The 19,451-nt window shown below is 44.1% G+C and overlaps 1 protein-coding gene across 2 annotated transcripts; it reads left to right on the top strand.

The window, feature by feature from the left end:
• The first annotated feature begins 374 nt into the window (after positions 1-374).
• On the top strand, positions 375-18,326 carry LOC115141271 (remodeling and spacing factor 1-like). 2 transcript variants are annotated; one of them, XM_065000316.1, is made up of 17 exons: positions 375-572; positions 1,697-1,788; positions 1,893-1,985; positions 6,509-6,714; positions 7,584-7,756; positions 7,911-9,444; positions 9,767-9,893; positions 12,026-12,238; positions 12,456-12,560; positions 12,635-12,714; positions 12,820-12,868; positions 12,964-13,070; positions 14,892-14,959; positions 15,422-15,596; positions 15,757-15,986; positions 16,145-16,318; positions 16,692-18,326. In XM_065000316.1, exons 1-17 carry the CDS (start codon positions 419-421, stop codon positions 17,222-17,224), a joined length of 4,113 nt encoding a protein of 1,370 aa, XP_064856388.1. In that variant the 5' UTR covers positions 375-418; the 3' UTR covers positions 17,225-18,326. The 2 variants fall into 2 exon arrangements, with proteins under 2 accessions (XP_064856388.1, XP_064856387.1); XM_065000315.1 differs by having other exon boundaries at positions 404-572; positions 12,967-13,070.
• Positions 18,327-19,451: the final 1,125 nt, after the last annotated feature.

Genomic DNA, 19,451 nt, shown 5'->3' with positions numbered 1-19,451 from the left:
TCACATTTGTATTTTACATAAACGGGTGACGTTACAGTGTGGACATTGTTGTGAATATTGTATCCACTGACGTAATTCGCCAACTACCGTAGCTATGGGAAATAAAAGGACTAGCTATATTATGCACGATGGCCGCAACGTTATGACATATAGACTGTAGAGCACCTAAAATATGCCTGCTAGCTATATGACAAATTGTCCTACTAGGTCATGAAATGTTTAGTAATCATATGGGCCTAGATAATAAACCACAACAAGATCATTCTTGATGTTTGAAACTTGAGTCCCTGGGGGGGTAGTGGTGGGGGGGACTACCTGGTCACAGAGCCACCCACGATGCGATGTTGGCGCGCTGAATTCTGGGCTCTTTTCTGTCCTCCCTACTCCGTTCATTCTCATCCTACTCCCCGGCTGAAAAATGGCTGCTTTAGCGGCAGCGCAGGGCTCAAACCCCGGTCTCTGCCCCAGTTTCGCAGTGGTCTGCTCGTTCCTGGAGCGCTACGGACAAGCCCTGGACCTCCCCGAACTCACGTTTCCGCAGATGGAGAGGTATCTCCGGGACACATCGACAGGTGGGAAGGGAGAGGAAGAGGGTCTCAGCATCCTCATCACTGACTTGCTAGCTAGCTGGGTGGTCAGGGGGGAGCCAGTACAGCTAGCTGGCTGTGGGGTTCCACACACGCACTGTGACATGTGCCTGGGTATAACTGGCTAACGTTACTGATTGATGTAGCTAGCTAGATGTACCGTTACATAGCTATTTGATAAGTAGCGAACTTGCCATTCCTGCTTGAATTACCAAACCAGCTAGTTAGCTAGCATAATTTTGTTAGCTAGCTAGCGATCAGGTGTACTTTTCCATGCTTGCCTGCCCATACTAGTGCAAGAAAAGTATCAAACTTAGCCCCAGTGTGTATGAGTAAATAACGTTTGAATAGAATCGATCTCGTATTGTGGAAAATCGTGTCGTAAACAGTTGTCAAAATAGTCCGATAAAAACACGAACGTTACTTGGTACAGGGTGGCTGACTGTCAATTTCACGCAGGCGCAATGCGTGATGTAGCCGAGCTAGCCAACTTCATGCTAAACCAAGCTAACATTAGTTTTGCTGGTGGCTATCAATTCATTCAAATAAAATACCGCTGATTTCAAATTCCTCAGACTGTACATTTGCCACAGTTTCTAACTATTTAAATCCTCTTTAGAGGCAATGGTAGCTACTGAGACTTTCTTGTCACGATTTAGCCAGCTAGCTATCTGGCTAGCAGTGTGTGGCGTACCTAGCTAGCCACTAACGTTACAGTATCTGTGGGAAATGTGTTGTTACTAGCTAACTAGTTAGTTAACTGTATGTAGACTTCTGTGATAACGTTGTTAGCTTTTTCCACATTTCCTCCCTTGTTCACCAAACACATCGTCGTGTTTTTTATATTCATGCAAAAAATGACAATGAATCACAGTTGTTGTTGATCTTACCTCCACCCGTGCCACTGTTAGCTAGATCTTTGAGAATAAGAAAATGTGAATCAATGTGAATTACACAGGTCCGAATAAATGAAGGAGAATGTGGATTTTTTTTGTATTCCCACAGCACATTGGTGTTGTAATAGGTGTTTCGTGTTATACAAGCTGGTGTTATGACTGTGTTTAGTTTTATAACAAAATGTATTATCTCTCTGTGTGTATCTCTCTCAGTTCCCAAGCCACTGGTGGAGCTGCATGTCAAGCTCCTGAGGAAGCTTGGCAAGTCTGTGTCTGCAGACAAGTGGGAGCGGTACCTGGCTAAGGTGAGCTGTGCTTGGTGTGTGTGTGTGTGTGTGTGTGTGTGTGTGTGTGTGTGTGTGTGTGTGTGTGCGCGCGCACTTGTAATGCATGTATATTTATCACACAGGTATGCCAGGACATCAACAGTAGCTGGGCTTGGGAGCTGGAACACAAGGGCTACCAGGATTTGAGCATGGAGTGCAAAACCAGCATCCTCAAAGTAAGACACACACACCTTGTGCAGACTATCACACTAGTCTACCTCTTTATGTCTGCTGTGACATCTACTCTCTGTATGAACAGTATATTGATAATATACAGTGCCTATTCACACCCCTTGACTTTTTCCAAAATTTGTTGTGTTACCGCCTGAATTTAAAATGTATTAAATGTAGACTTTGTGTCACTGATCTACACACAATACCCCATAATGTCAAAGTGGAATAATGTTTTTAGAAATATTTGCATATTTAATACAAAATTAAAAGCTGAGTCAATAAGTATTTAACCCCTTTGTATGGCAAGCCTAAACTTCAGTAGTACAAATGTGCTTAACAAGTCAGATAATAAGTTGCATGGACTCACTCTGTGTTGAATAATAGTGTTTAACATGATTTTTGAATGACTCATCTCTATACCCCACACATACAATAACCCGTAAGATCCCTCAGCCGAGCAGTGAATTTCAAGCACAGATACAACAACGAAACTGCAAAGAAGATGGGTTAAAAAATTAAAAAACAGACATTAAATATCCCCTTGAGCATGGTGAAGTGATTAATTACACTTTGGATGGTGTATAAATACACCCAGTCACTACAAAGCTACATGCGTCCTTCCTAACTCAGTTGACGGAGAGTACGGATACTGCTCAGGGATTTCACCATGAGACCAATGGTGATTTTAAACCAGTTACAGAATTGCTGTGATAGGAGAGAACTGAGGATGGATCAACAACATAGTAAACTCAGCAAAAAATGACACTGCCCTTTTTCAGGACCTCGTCTTTCAAAGATAATTAGTAAAAATCCAAATAACTTCACAGATCTTCATTGTAAAGGGTTTAAACACGGTTTCCCATGCTTGTTCAATGAACCATAAACAATTAATGAACATGCACCTGTGGAACAGCCTTTAAGACACTAACTAACAGCTTACAGACGGTAGGCAATTAAGGTCACGGTTATGAAAATTTAGGACACTAAAGAGGCCTTTCTACTGACTCTGAAAAACACCAAATGAAAGATGTCCAGGGTCCCTGCTCATCTGCTTGAATGTGTCTTAGGCATGCTGCAAGGAGGCATGAGGACTGCAGGTGTGGCCAGGGAAATAAATTGCAATGTCTGTATTGTGAGACGCCTAAGACAGCGCTACAGGGAGACAGGACGGACAGCTGATGGTCCTCGCAGTGGCAGACCACGTGTAATAACACCTGCACAGGATCGGTACATCTGAAAATCACACCTGCGAGACAGGTACAGGATGGCAACAACAACTGTCCTCAATAAGTTGAGAGAGGCTGGACTGAGGGCTTGTAGGCCTGTTGTAAGGCAGGTCCTTACCAGACATCACCGGCAACATCGTCACCTATGGGCACAAACCCACCGTCGCTGGACCAGACAGGACTGTTAAAAAGTGCTTTTCACTGACGAGTTGCGGTTTTGTCTCACCAGGGGTGATGGTCGGATTTGCGTTTATCGTCGAAGGAATGAGCGATACACTGAGGCCTGTACTCTGGAGCGGGATCAATTTGGAGGTGGAGGGTCCATCATGGTCTGGGGCGGTGTGTCACAGAATCATCAGACTGAGCTTGTTGTTATTGCAGGCAATCTCAATGCTGTGCGTTACAGGGAAGACATCCTACTCCCTCATGTGGTACCCTGCTCATCCTGACATGACCCTCCAGCGTGACAATGTCACCAGCCATACTGCTCGTTATGTGCGTGATTTCCTGCAAGACAGGAATGTCAGTGTTCTGCCATGGCCAGCGAAGAGCCCGGATCTCAATCCCATTGAGCACGTCTGGGACCTGTTGGATCGGAGGGTGAGGGCTAGGGCCATTCCCCCCAGAAATGTCCAGGAACTTGCAGGTGCCTTGGTGGAAGAATGGGGTAACATCTCACAGCAAGAACTGGCAAATCTGGTGCAGTCCATGAGGAGGAGATGCACTGCAGTACTTAATACAGGTCGACCGATTATGATTTCTCGACGCCAATATCGATTATTGGAGGACCAAAAAAAGCAGATATCGATTAATCTGACGATTTATATATATTTATATAAAAATGGTCATTATTACATATATATATATATATATATATATATATATATATTTGTAATAATGACAATTACAACAATACTGAATGAACACCTATTTTAACTTAATATAATACATCAATAAAATCAATTTAGTCTCAAATAAATAATGAAACATGTTCAATTTGGTTTAAATAATGCAAAAACAAAGTGTTGGAGAAGAAAGTAAAAGTGCAATATGTGCCATGTAAAAAAGCTAACGTTTAAGTTCCTTGCTCAGAACATATGAAAGCTGGTGGTTCCTTTTAACATGAGTCTTAAATATTCCCAGGTAAGAAGTTTTAGGTTGTAGTCATTATAGGACTATTTCTCTCTATACCATTTTGTATTTCATATACCTTTGACTATTGGATGTTCCAATAGGTATTTTAGTATTGCCAGCCTAATCTCGGGAGTTGATAGGCTTGAAGTCATAAACAGCGCAATGCTTGGTGCAGAGCGAAGAGCTGCTGGCAAATGCAGGAAAGTGCTGTTTGAATGAATGCTTACGAGCCTGTTTCTGCCGACCACCGCTCACTCAGACTGCTCTACCAAATCCTAAACTTAATTGTAGTATAATCACACACAGAAATACGAGCCTTAGGTCATTAATATGGTCAAATCTGGAAACTATCATTTTGAAAACAAAACGTTTATTCTTTCAGTGAAATATGGAACCGTTCCGTATTTTATCTAACGGGTGGCATCCCTAAGTCTAAATATTGCTGTTATATTGCACAACCATCAATGTTATGTCATAATTATGTACAATTCTGGAAAATTAATTACGGTTTTTGTTAGGAAGAAATGGTCTTCACACAGTTCGCAACGAGCCAGGTGGCCCAAACTGCTGCATATACCCTGACTCTGTTTGCACAGAACACAAGAGAAGTGACACAATTTCTCTAGTTAAAATAAATTCATGTTAGCAGGCAATATTAACTAAATATGCAGGTTTAAAAATATATACTTGTGTATTGATTTTCAGAAAGGCATTGATGTTTATGGTTAGGAACACATTGGTGCAACGACAGTGCTTTTTTCGCGAATGCCCCTTTGGCGAAGTAGGCTGTGATTCAATGGTAAATTAACAGGCACCGCATCGATTATATGCAACGCAGGAGAAGCTAGATAAACTAGTATATCATCAACCATGTGTAGTTAACTAGTGATTATGTTAAGATTGATTGTTTTTTATAAGATAGGTTTAATGCTAGCTAGCACCTTACCGTGGCTGCTTGCTGCACTCGCATAACAGGTAGTCAGCCTGCCACGCAGTCTCCTCGTGGAGTGCAATGTAATCGGCCAAAATCGGTGTACAAAAATGCTGATTACCGATTGTTATGAAAACTTGAAATCGGCCCCGATTAATCGGTCAACCTCTAGTACTTAATGCAGCTGGTGGCTGTTACTTTGGATATTGACCCCCCCCCCCCCTTTGTTCAGGGACACATTATTACATTTCTTCTGTTAGTCACATGTCTGTGGAACTTGTTCAGTTTATGTCTCAGTTGTTGAATCTTGTTAGGTTCATACAAATATTTACACATGGTAAGTCTGCTGAAAATAAACGCAGATGACAGAGAGAGGACGTTTCTTTTTTGCTGAGTTTAGTTACTCCACAATACTAACCTAAATTACAAATTGAAAAGAAGGAAGCCTGTACAGAATAAAAAAATATTACAAAACATGCATCCTGTTTGCAATAAGGCACTAAAGTAATTCTGAAAAAATATATATTTTTCTCCAGAATACAAAGCATTATGTTTGGGGCAAATCTAACACATCACTGTGTACACCTCTTCATATTTTCAAGCATGGTGGTGGCTGCATTATGTTATGGGTATTCTTGTCACCGGCAAGGACGAGGGAGTTTTCTTTTTAAATAAAAAGAAACAGAATAGGGATAAGCACAGGCAGAATCCTAGAGGGAAATCTGGTTCAGTCTGCTTTCCAACAGACACTGGGAGAGAAATCCACCTTTCAGCAGGACAATAACCTAAAACACAAGGCCAATTATACACTGGAGTTACTTAGCAAGATGACATTGAATATTCCTGAGTGGCCTAGTAACAGTTGTTACTTAAATCCAGCTTAAAATCTATGGCAAGACTTGAAAATGGCTGTCTAGCAATGATTAACAACCAACTTGACAGCTTGGAGAATTTAAAAAAGAAAAAAAATGGGCAAATATTATACAATCCAGGTTGACAAAGCTCTTAGACTAACCCAGAAAGACCCACAACTGTAATTGCTGCTGAAGGTGATTCTTAACATATATTTATTTTCCATTAATCATTTTTTCCCCCACTTTGAAATTAGAGTATTTTGTGTAGATCGTTGACAATGAAATGTGGAAAAAGTAAAGGGGTGTGAATACTTTCTGAAGGCACTGTACTGTTTTCTTCTCTCTGTCTAACCCTAACCACCTCGTCTCTCTGACCCCAGTACCTGTGTGAGATCCAGTTTGATGACAACCTGAAGTTCAAGACGTTGGTGAACGAGGAGGAGGCGGAGGCAATGAGGTTGCAGCCGTTGGGCAGAGACAGACAGGGCCTGATGTACTGGCTGCAGACTGACGCCCAACACAACATTCGCCTGTATACAGAGGAACAGGACGACTGGGACGGATCCACCTGGAGATGTATCGTCAGGTAATGATGGATGGATGCATATATTTTTTGGGACCCTAGTTGGAGCATCTGAGAAGAGAGAAAGGGTATACTGTATATACAGTGCTGTGAATTAGTATTTTCTCCCTTGCTAATTTTCTCTACTTTTGCATATTTTTGATTCTGAATGTTATCAGATCTTCAACCTAAACCTAATATTAGATAAAGGGAGCCTGAGTGAACAAATAACACAACAATTACATATTTCATAAAAAAAGTTATGCAGCACCCAGTGCCCCTTTGTGAAAAAGTAATTGCGACCTCAATAACTGGTTGTTGCACCTTTAACTGCAATGACTCCAACCAAACGCTTCCTGAAGTTGTTGATCAGTCTACATGAAAAAGTTTGAAAAGCAACCCATTTTAAGTTTTGGAATGGCCTAGTCAAAGTCCAGACCTAATCCCAATTGAGATGTCGTGGAAGGACTTGAAACTAGCAGTTCATGCTTGAAAACCCACAATTGTCTCCGAGTTAAAGCAGTTCTGCATCCAAGAGTGGACCAGAATTCCTCCACAATGATGTGAGAGACTGATCAACAACTACAGGAAGCCTTTGGTTGCAGTCATTGCAGCTAAATGTGGCACAACCAGTTATTGAGTGTAAGGGGGCAATTACTTTTTTACACAGTGGAATAGGGTGTTGCATAACTTTGTCACTTACATAAATAAAATAAGTATACATTTTTTTGGTGGTTATTTGTAAACTCAGGTTCCATTTATTTAATATTAGTTTTTGATTAAATATCTGATAACGCTCATTATCAAAGAATATGCAAAAATAGAGAAAATCAGAAAGGGGGCAAGTACCTTTTTACCGCACTGTATGTTCAGAATGTTCTGTTTGTCTTCAGAACCCGGAACGACTTGGCCGATGCTCTGGACCTCCTGAAGACCCAGCTGGACCCAGAACACAAGGAGAAAGAGGAGGGAGAGACGGAGAGAAAGAAAGAGATGGACAAAGAGAAGGAGGGAGGATCCAACTTTGCCAAAACTGTGGAGAGGGGGAGAAGACACACAGAGGAGGGTATGGGTTCTGTTGTTACTAGAAATATGATGGTGTAGTTACTATTATTATGATTGTGTTGTTACTACTGACATATTATAATTGTGTTATTATAAATGAATGTTGGAACCAGAGCTGCAATATAACATGTCAACATCTGTGATGATTTTTCAAGGTGAGGCTGGAGGAGAGGTAAAGGAGGAGGAAGAGGAGGAAGAGGAGAAGGCAAGACAGAAGAGGAAGGCTGAGGAAGACAAGAACAAGAGTAAAGAGAGAGAGAAGGAGGAAGAGGAGGATAAGCGAGAAAAGAGTATATCATCTACCTACCCAGAATCCACTAGTACGGATGACAACATGGCATCGTTAGCAGAGAAGGAAAACCCAACCAAGTCTGAACCATTATTCTCAGTGAAAGAGGAAAACATTGCAGTTGAGATGAAGGATGAAAAGGAAATGAAAAAATGTGATGAGAAAGAAGAGGGAGAGACACAGAGTGTGAGGAAGGAGGAGAGGTCAGAAGTGATTGACAACAGAGTGAGCACCATCACCGCGCTCGTCAAAGAGGAGACCCAAATGCTTAACAACTCCCCTAGCAACGCTGTCTCCGTCGTCATGGCGCCCGTCTCGGCAACGACAAAACAGGAAGTTCCTCCTGTGAAGGAGGAAGCGGAGCGGGCCCTGAGGACCGACCAGCAGGCCAAGATACCACTGAAGAAGAGAGAGCTCTTTGGCGCTAACCGTCACCATAGCAACACGCATCACAACAATGACATGCACAGCAACCAACACAACAACAACAGCCATAGCAGCAGTACTAGCAGTAGCATCATTGTCCGTAACCCTTCAGTAACACATACCAAGGAGGAGCAGATGGGGAGGCAGTCAGCGCCACCTGGGGGCCTAGCTGTCCCACTGCCAGAGGAGCTGACCAATGGGGGGGCTCCCCTAAACGGGCTTGGAGGGCTCACAGGGGGTATAGGTCATGTGGGGGTCATCTGCAGGTCAGCCTCACAGCAACAAGATGGTGGATTGTTCTGTACGGACAGAACCAGACCTGGGGCAGAGGAAGGGGCTGAGAGGGCCAGCGCTCCAGACAAGGAGAGGAGCAGGCAGTCAGTCCTGGTGAGGAAGAGTCCTGGCTGGGGAGAGACTGGAGCCCCAACACCCCTAGAGCCTAGAGGACAGGAGAGACAGGCAGGAGGAGAGGAGAGGGAAAGGAAGGAGAAAGGAGAGAGATCCAGGGAGAGATTAGGAGAGGATGGAATTGAGAAAGCAAGGGAGAGGTTAGATGGAGACCTGTCTGGAGAGAGGGATGACAACACAAAAGAGAAAGAAGAGAAAGAGAAAAAGACCACCCTCCATATGGAGAAACGCGAGGGATGCCATGGAACAGAGGAAGAGGAGAAGAAGAGTACTTCAGGAAAGAAGGAGCAGGAGTCAGAGAGCAGCCAGACTGTAGAAGGACAGAGGGACCAGGGAGAGGCCCTCAGCACAGACACACCAGCCCATGCCAGAGTGAGGGGAGCTGGGCATGGAGCAGCAGACCGGCCGGGTCCCCTTGAGGCCTCCTCTGAGCTGCAGAAAGAAGGGATCAGGCTGAAGATAAAGATCCCTCCCAACCAGAGGATAGAGAACGTGAGAGAAGAGGAGGAGAAGTCGGAGGAGCAGGGAGATGGGAGGTCTCTGCGGAGATCGGCTCGGATCTGCAGGTAAGGTCCATGATTAAATCTCTTCCCATCACAATGTCTCAATGATTATTACCATAACATAACTTCTTTCATCACAACAACTGAGGTGACAATTTATCATGTAGAGCTGAACAATAGATACAATATTCTGCTGTAATATCACGCACTCACTCATCGCCGTCGTGCCTGATAGCTTATAGGGCAGCAACAAAGGCTTTCCACTTCTGACTGTCTTTGGCCATCTTCTCCAACTGTGCCCCAGCTCTACTGGTGGTGTTTGGAGTGGTCTCTATTGTTCTGTAATTTGATATTTAGATATTTTACTGATCAACCCTACCTACAGACCCAGCCCAAACAAGGTGAAGAGCCAAGACGCACCCCCAGGAGTGAGGAGGGAAGAAGAGGAGGAGAAGACTGCTCAATGGCAAAAGAAGAGAGCAAACCCTGAGGGACAAAGCAGGACTGTAAAGGTAACTACTTTGTTTTAAAAGTCAATTTACTCATTTATAAGTCAAATCAAATGTATTTATAAAGCCCTTCTTACATCAGCTATCTCAAAGTGCTGTACAGAAACCCAGCCTAAAACCCCAAACAGCAAGCAATGCAGGTGTAGAAGCACGGTGGCTAGGAAAACTCCCTAGAAAGGCCAGAACCTAGGAAGAAACCTAGAGAGGAACCAGGCTATGAGGGGTGGCCAGTCCTCTTCTGGGTGGAGATTATAACAGAACATGGCCAAGATGTTCAAATGTTCATAGATGACCAGCAGGGTCAAATAATAATAATCACAGTGGTTGTTGAGGGTGTAACATGTCAGCGCCTCAGGAGTAAATGTCAGTTGGCTTTTCATAGCCGATCATTCAGAGTATCTCTAGAGAGTTGAAAACAACAGGTTTGGGACAGGTAGCACGTCCGGTGAACAGGTCAGGGTTCCATAGCCGCAGGCAGAACAGTTGAAACTAGAGCAGCAGCACGGCCAGGTGGACTGGGGACAGCAAGGAGTCATCAGGCCAGGTAGTCCTGAGGCATGGTCCTTGGGTGGGGGTGGGGAGAGCTTACATTCACACAGGACACGGGATAAGACAGGAGAAATACTCCAGATATTACAGACCCTAGCCCCCCGACACATAAATACTAGGGGCTGAGACAGGAGGGGTCGGGAGACACTATGGGCCCATCCGACGATACCCCCGGACAGGGCCAAACAGGCAGGATGTAACCCCACCCACTTTGCCAAAGCACAGCCTCCACACCACTAGAGGGATATCTTCAACCACCAACTTACCATCTTGAGACAAGGCTGAGTATAGCCCACAAAGATCTCCGCCACGGCACAACCCAAGGGGGGCGCCAACCCAGACAGGAAGAACACGTCAGTGACTCAACCCACTCAAGTGACGCACCCCTCCTAGGGACGGTATGAAAGAGCACCAGTAAGCCCGTGACTCAGCCCCTGTAATAGGGTTAGAGGCAGAGGATCCCTGTGGAGATAGGGGAACCGGCCAGGCAGAGACAGCAAGGGCGGTTCGTTGCTCCAGTGCCTTTCCGTTCACCTTCACACTCTTGGGCCAGACAGTCTGCGTCTCTCACATGGGTAGTTAGACCATTCCATAAAGATTGAGCTCTATAGGAGAAAGCCCTGCCTCCAGCTTTTTGCTTAGAAATTCTAGGGACAGTTAGCAGGCCTGTGTCTTCTGACCGTAGCGTACGTGTAGGTATGTACGGCAGGACCAAATCGAAAAGATAGGTAGGAGTAAGCCCATGTAATGCTTTGTAGGTTAGCAGTAAAACCTTGAAATCAGCCCTTGCCTTAACAGTGTAGAGAGGCTAGACCTGGAGTAATATGATCACATTTTTTGGTTATAGTCCAGATTCTATCAGCTGTGTTTCGCACTAACTGATGTTTATTTAGTGATTGTAGCTGGAAAGTAGAGCATTGCAGTAGTCTAACCTAGAAGTGACAAAAGCATGGATTCATTTTTGGACAGAAAGTTTCTGATTTTTGCAATGTTACGTAAATGGAAAAAGCTGTCCTTGAAACAGTCTTGATATGTTCGTCAAAAGAGAGATCAGGGTCCAGAGTAACGCCGAGGTCCTTCACAGTTTTATTTGGGACGACTGCACAACCATCAATATTAATTGTCAGATTCAACAGAAGATCTTTTTTTTTCTTTGGACCTAGAACAAGCATCTCTGTTTTGTCCGAGTTTAAAAGTAGAACATTTGCAGCCATCCACTTCCTTATGTCTGAAACACATGCTTCCAGCGAGGGCAATTTTGGGGCTTCACCATGTTTCATCGAAATGTACAGCTGTGTGTCATCCGTATAGCAGTGAAAGTTAAAATTTGGTGATGTCATTCATAAACATAGAGGTAAAATATATAGTGAAAACAATAGTGGTCCTAAAACGGAACCTTGAGGAACACCGAAACTTACAGTTGATTTGTCAGAGGACAAACCATCCACAGAGACAAATTGATATCTTTCCGACACATAAGATCTAAGTGATGTGTAAGGCTTTGTATGAATATCAAAAAAATCATAGTCAAGAAAATGTTGTTTATCAATGTGATTGATTGTAACCGTTTGTGCGTGTGTCTACAGAGCAGACGAAGACAACGAGGCCCCCGCTGGTCAAACACTCGAGCAAAGAGATGCAAACCGAATGAGGGAGGAGAGGAGGGGGAGGAGAGAGGGAGAAAGGAGGAGAGAGGGAGGGAGGGAAGTATTTGTGACTCAGATGACTCTAGCCAATCAGAGGAGATGCCTAATGAAGATCCCTGCAGCCACTGTGGACTCCCCAACCACCCCGAACTGGTGAGATGTGTGTGTGGAGGAGATGGTTGTTTTCTTTGTTTCTTTATGTCTCTGCATCTGAATGACTTATGGTATATTGTGTGTGCTTTACTGTGAAGCCAACTGTTTCCCTTCTGCAGATCACTATCTATTCTTGATTTCATGATTTTATTTACACCCAGCACCTGAAGGTGCATACACTCCGTTTGAAACCAACCCGTGTGTTTCTCTGCTGCAGATCCTGCTGTGTGATTCATGTGATAGTGGTTACCACACCGCCTGCCTCAGACCCCCTCTCATGGTCATACCTGAGGGAGAATGGTTCTGCCCACCCTGCCAACACGTAAGTGAGAGAGAGAGAGTGTGTGTGTGTTTGTCCGTGCGTGCGTGTTTTAACACTGTCCCTGGTCTATGTAGAAACTGCTGTGTGACAGACTAGAGGAGCAGCTGCAAAATCTGGATTGCGCTCTGAAGAAAAGAGACCGAGCTGAGAGGAGGTAACACACAGTCTCACACGTCACACGCAGTCTCACTCACACACTGTCACACACACCTAACACACTGAAATGGTTGTGGAATTCCTGTGTGTTTTGTCTCTGTAGGAGGGAGCGTCTGGTGTATGTGGGAATCAGTGTGGAGAACATCATTCCTGTAAGCCTAATTTTGTGTGTGTACTATCAGGCAAAATTAGTCTAGAAGGCCAAATAAATGATCATAATCTGAAATTGTGTGTTATGTGTTTCTAGCAGGAAGGGGAGGAAGAAGAGGAGAAACTGGTGAAGAAGAAAGATGCAAAAAATACCAAAAACCTGGGAAGGAGGTCTACCAGAACCAGGAAGTGTATCAGCTACAGGTGTGTGTATGAGAAAGAGAAGTGACAGCACAGCTCAAATAAGTCACATGTTGTCATAGTGACACTCCCGTCTCATAGTGTGCTTGTCTGCAAGGGTTTCCGTAATTGCCGGCTTTTGGCAGATGAAAAATAAATGAAATAAAGCCGCTAAATAAAATTGTTACCTGCCAATTGAACAGGAGAAAAAACAATCCCATTGAAATTGAATTAATTGATGTAAATATCAGTCGCTGTAAATGCATTTGACCGTCGGTCTATAGGTTCATTTGTGTTGCTGCTAGAGTGAAACATGTCATTGCGGAACAATTCTAAATGCAGTTGTGTGTTAAAAACATTTTTGTTAGCCACGATTTATAAAGAGCTACTATTTGTTTTTTTCTTAACTGGTAATTGAAGCCATTCAAGTGCATGGGCTATGGTAGGCAGGCTAAGAGCATGTCACCCACTACTTTGCATTGTGAGCTGGAGGCAGTATGCATTTTGAAAACACATACTTAATTGTTTGAAACCTGAATATTTGACTCTATATTATGAGGCATGTCTTACCTTGCTTCAAAATAGCCTCGGCAAAATCACACTATAGAACCGTGGAGCCATTTATTTTATAAAGACTTCCTCCTATGCCATTGAAACCAGCATTTCTCTGCTGTTCTATTGGTTTTCATATCAACTTTCTTTTGTTGTGCAGATGCCAAAGGCACAATCCTAGTCATTTTAGTGTCCCATCCTAGTTGCGTCTTCAGATTCCCCTTCATTCGAAGTTTCTAACAGAGATGTTCATCTCTGTCACATATGAAACTGCTCGCACCAGGTGCTCTGTATAGAATGGCGTTTTCCTACGAATTGCATTTTGACAAATGTTTGAAAATGATGTTTTATTAGCTCCTTAATTGAGCACTGTTGGTGGACGCCCTAATGGGTTACGCACCCAGAACATATGGGTCTGGTAAATTTCTCAAATGGCCGGTAAATTTAAATCTTCTCGGTCACGTTGTCCCAATGACTGTATATATGAATGGACAAAGCCATCAATCACATGACACCGTTCATTCTTATGTGAAGACTCCGTAGCGCATTGAAACCAAGTGAAGTCAGTTAAGATGGCGTCTCATGGAGACATAACATGCTCAGTTTGAGCTAGAGATCTTCACGGATTCACCTGTACCTGAGACCCGATCTGGGACCTGAGCAAGTCCGGATCCAGAATTATAAATAATATCATGGGTCTGGGTCCGATCTGATATGATTGTCATGGGTCTCCGGTATGTGTAAGTTTAACTGACTTGTCCGGAAGGGCACGTTCATATCCGACTGCTGCAGTAGAGAGAGAAATTGAATAATTGATGCTGCTGCTCTTGCTTTTCACGAGAGTGGAGCATGGCGTGTGTAGCTTGTTGATGGCCCATCATAAGTCATCAGAGCGGCAATATACTACAGGCTACAGTCATAGCGCCTCCCTCCGTGTGTGGCAAAAGTTAGGAGATGTCTAAAATGGCTACCCTGACCAAGAGCCAACAGGCAGGCTGCTACCTAATATTCTTAACCGCTAGGCTACCTGCCACCCGGGTAAAGGCTATGGCTCTGAGGCAACTCAGGGCTGGGGAGGGGGATGACTTCAACTGCTGAGGGCTTACTATAAATACACAATGTACTGCTGGATAATATTAACAGTATTAACTGTCTGTTTGTAAATCAACTGCCTCTCTCTTCAATGAGAGGGGGCAGTCGTTCTCCACTGTGTGTCCAGCTCCTCGTTTTCCCAGGACTGACTAGGAAAACGTAAACCCTGGTGTGTGTGTGTGGTGTCTGCGTGTGTTCCAGGTTTGATGACTTTGATGACGCCATTGATGAAGCGATAGAGGAAGACGTCAGAGATGAGGATGGAGGAGGTGAGAAATAGAGAGGGAGTGAGTGTGTAGACTGAGGACTGAATGGCTGTCTCAAATGGCACCGTATCCTCTATATCAGGGATCATCATCTAGATTTTTTTCTTAAGCGGAAGGTCGGGGGGCCGGAACATAATTACTAATAGGTTGTAGATTGCAAATTAACCCCGAGAAGCCCAAACAGATATAATATTTGACTAAAACTTAATCATTTCAAACCTTGCTTACATTTGTATGCCATCACTTGTCTCTATTATGCGTGAGAATAATTGGAGTCAGATTTTTTTGGGTGGGGCAAATGAAATTTGGCCCGCAGGATGCCAGTTTGGGAACCTAGCCCTAAGGGTCCTGGTCAAATGTAGTGCACTATATTAAGTGAATATGGTGTCATTTTGGATGAGGAACAAGAGGGTTTAGATGACAGAAAAGTGGCCTGCCTGTGTAACCCTGTGGTCCTGTGTGTAGAGGTGGGGCAGGGTAAGGACATTGCCACCATCCTATCAGAGGAGGGGAAGGAGAAACGAGGACCAACCACAGCTCAGGCCCCTCCCACCAGGAGCAGGAAGAGAAGGAGACTCAACGACCTGGAGAGCGACAGCACGGCTGCAGAGAGCGAGGAGGAGTTTCAGCTCAGCGCCAGGTGTGTTTGTATCTGACTGGCCTTAAGTCAGTCCTAGTAATTCTGTGGATATGTGTATGGGTGGGTGCTACTCTTTGGAGCTACACCCCATATTGTAAAGTCATATTTTGTTTGAGCACTATAAATGCAAACTTTTGTGTGTGTGTGTGTGTGTGTGTAGCACGGAGGAGGAGGAGTTTGTAGCGTCAGGTGATGAGGAAGCAGCCAGTGATGTGGACAGCTTTGCCAGCGACCCGGGCTTTGTAAGCCAGTCCACACGGGCACAGAGACGGGCACCTAAACAGAGAACCTCCAGGACCGCAGCAAAGTGCAAGAAACGCCCACGCAGACAGAGGAGAGGATGGGGGGAGGAGGAGGAGGAGAGTGAAGAGGAGGAGGAAGAGGAGATGGGTGAGTAAGGCTTGGAATATAAATTGGGAAAAGAAGACACACAGAAATCCAGAGGTTTGGTGCTGGATGTTAAAGAACATGTTCAGTTGAAAGTAAAACAACTCTCTCCCTCCCCTCCCTCTCTCTCTCTCTCTGCTTCTCTCTCTCTCTCTTTGTAGAGACCAGTGATTTGAGTGACAGCGATGGGGACAGGAAGAGGTGTGGTTTAAGGAGGGGCCGGAAGCGGGAGGTGAACTACCGCGAGACGTCAGAATCCGAGTGTTCCCAGGCAACCACCAATAAGGATAAGGCTAAACCCCGCCGCCGTCGTCTCTCCAGCTCAAACAGCGATGGTCAGTTACTATGGTTACCATCCCTGCCCCCAATTAGGGAGGTCCATGTGGAACTTGACAGACTGTCATTTAGTCAATGTAAACAACTCATAACCAACCCGCATTCAGACACTAGCGGAAAAAAACGCTTCTTCAAGTGAAAGCGTGCCGATAACGTTCCACCCCTCCCCCTCCTAAATTTAAACCAACCACTGTCCCTAAACCAACATTTTCTGGTTGGCTGGATGAAGCGGAAAACACGTCACCAGACGCAGAGAAAATAGAGCCATCGATTCCATTGCGCCGGGCAAAGGAACGTTTTTGCCGCTAGTGTCTGAATGCGGGGTTAACTCCTGCTGCTGTATGAATCCGCCGCTCGCTCCCTCTATTTCAGAATCCTCCCATTCGAGAGAGTCTGAGGAGGAAGAGAAGAGAATGAGGGGAAAGAGGCGGAGAGAAGAGGTGGAGGAGAGTAGAACAGGGGGAAAGAAGAGGAGAGGAGAGACGATGGGCCGAGGGAAGCGGAGGAAGGTGTTGATAGAACAGCGGAGGAAACGTCTAGCTCTGCTGAAGAAAAGCAGACCCTCCACTAAAGATAATGAGGATGGTAACGATGAAGGGGAATCGGAGTCGTCATCCGAGGAAGATCGTCCTATCCGCAAACGACTTAACCGCATCGACTCTGATGAAGAGGAGGAGAAAGAGGGAAAAAATGACGAGGACGAGGAAGAAGAGGATGAAGAGGAGAAGAAGCTGAGAAAGCCGTCATCAAAAGACAAGGAATCAAACAGCCCTAATGGACAGCAGGCCTCTAGAGGCTCAACACAGCCTGGGGCTGAGAGTGCAGCCTTACCCAGGGACAGACCAGCCAGAGCTGGGCAGAACAGGTCTAACAGCCCCCCACCTCCTGACCAGTCAGACGCATGATGACATAGACTTTTAGTTATATTTTGTTTTACTTTCTTGCCTTTCACCAACAACCTTTCAACTGGATCTCTCATTACCTCATCATCCCTCCTTCCCTTTCTCCTTTCCCTCCTCCTCCCTTCCTCTAAACAGGATGAATAACTACTGGACCAAACGCACTAGCGTCATCCAACACACAGACACACAACACAATACACGGCCAAAGGGTGAAGGACTGTCCTGAGCACCAGACAGACACCCTCCTTAGCTGTTCTCCAGCTGTTCTGCTCGGCTGCTGATCCTGTAAAATACTAGATGTTCCCTTCTCTCTTCTCTGTCTCCCTCTAAAATTGTGTTCTATATACCATGAAGGAGAGAGCGAATGGACTGGTGTTTAATAATCCCAGAAAATAGTGAGTTGGATGTTTTAAACCAATGGAAGAGCTGCTCTTGTTGCTCTGCTGTGAACCAGGAAGAGAACTACCAGAAAGAGATTCATACAGGCTGATTCATCTCAAATGACACTTTGCAGATTTGACCACAGTTACAACTACAGTGGGGGCGGGCAGATGGACACTGGCAAATTATCTAACTAGCTATGTTCAGTAAATCAATTCACTGTTGACTTTTATGTGTTAATTGAAGTGTTCCTTCTCTCACTCAGTGAGGACTGAATAATTTATCCACAGAAGTCTAGTACTCTCCATTCCAGTCTATACATTCTACAACCTACTACTATTTGAGAAGATGGGGTCATATTCATAAGTCCGAAAAAGTACTGAAACAGTGAGGGACTACCTGAACTTGCAAAATGTTTTGCTGCTGTGTGCCCTAATGAATATGGCCCCAGGTGTGAATGCTGTATCTGGTCCTCAGTCCACTGTCTGTTCTGTTTTCATCCTCAGAGTTCCATCTGAACCTCTTTATAGATTCTATCATTCCAGCTCATTGTTCTTATGTTTTCTCCCCCCCCCAAAATATCAAATATTTTGAAATGTTCAGTCTGAAAAAAAGAAATCACCCTGTTATTCATCCACAGTGTATGTACAGTATGTTTATAGTTGATGCTGTAACATAGGTGTTTTATAAGTTATTAAAAACCAATATTCAAGCATCTCACAAATGCACCTTGTCATCTGCTTTTGAAATCTTTTACTATACAAATAGTGGTTTTATTTGGCCCCCCAATCAGTTCGAAGTTACTTTAATTTTGGAAATCTGTTCCCAGGTATCGTATACAAATGTAAGCAAGGTTTGAAATAGTTCTAGTCATTGTTTGAGTCAAATATTATATCTATTTGGGCTTCTTGCGGTCTACAAATTATTTGTGATTATGTTCTACTTGATTTTCACATTTGAAGTCATTTAGCAGATGCTCTTATCAAGAGCAACTTAACAGGAGCAAGTGGGGTTAAGTGTCTTGCTCAAGGGAACATCAACTAATATTTCACCTCGTCGGCTTGGGGATTCTAATAAGCGACCTTTCGGTTGCTGGCCCAACGCCCTTAACCACTAGGCTACCTGCCCTATGGTAATGTTTTTTTTTTTTTTACTGATAATGCCGTATCAGATAAAGACTACAGTGTAAACAGTGCATTCGGAAAGTATTCAGACCCCTTGACCTTTTCCACATTTTGTTACGCTACAGCCTTATTCTAAAATGTATTGTTTTTCTTCCTCATCATTCTACGTGCAATAATACTCAATGACAAAGCAAAAACAGGTTTAGAATATTTAGCAAATTTATTTTAAAAATTCAACTGAAATCTTACATTTACATAAGTATTTAGACCCTTGACTCAGTACCTTGTTGAAGCACCTTTGACAGCGATTCCAGCCTCGAGTTGTCTTGGGTATGACATTACAAGCTTAGCACACCTGTATTTGGGGAGTTTCTCCCATATTTTGCAGATCCTCTCAAGCTCTCTCAGGTTGGATGGGGAGTGTTGCTGCACAGCTATTTTCAGGTCTCTCCAGAGATGTTAGATCGGGTTCAAGTCTGGGCTCTGGCTGGGCCACTCAAGGACATTCAGAGACTTGTCCCAAAGCCACTCCTATGTTGTCTTGGCTATGTGCTTAGTGTCGTTGTCCTATTAGGAATAGGAGAAACTCTCCAAATACAGGTGTGCCAAGCTTGTAGAGTCATACCCAAGACGGTTTAAGGCTGTAAAGTACTGAGTAAAGGGTATGAGTACTTATGTAAATGTGATATTTCTGTTAATTTTTTATTTATTTGCAAAAATATCTA

This window comes from Oncorhynchus nerka, linkage group LG14 (genome assembly GCF_034236695.1).
Source record: "Oncorhynchus nerka isolate Pitt River linkage group LG14, Oner_Uvic_2.0, whole genome shotgun sequence".
Taxonomy (NCBI): domain Eukaryota; kingdom Metazoa; phylum Chordata; class Actinopteri; order Salmoniformes; family Salmonidae; genus Oncorhynchus; species Oncorhynchus nerka.
This window is presented reverse-complemented; position numbering and strand designations above follow the sequence as displayed.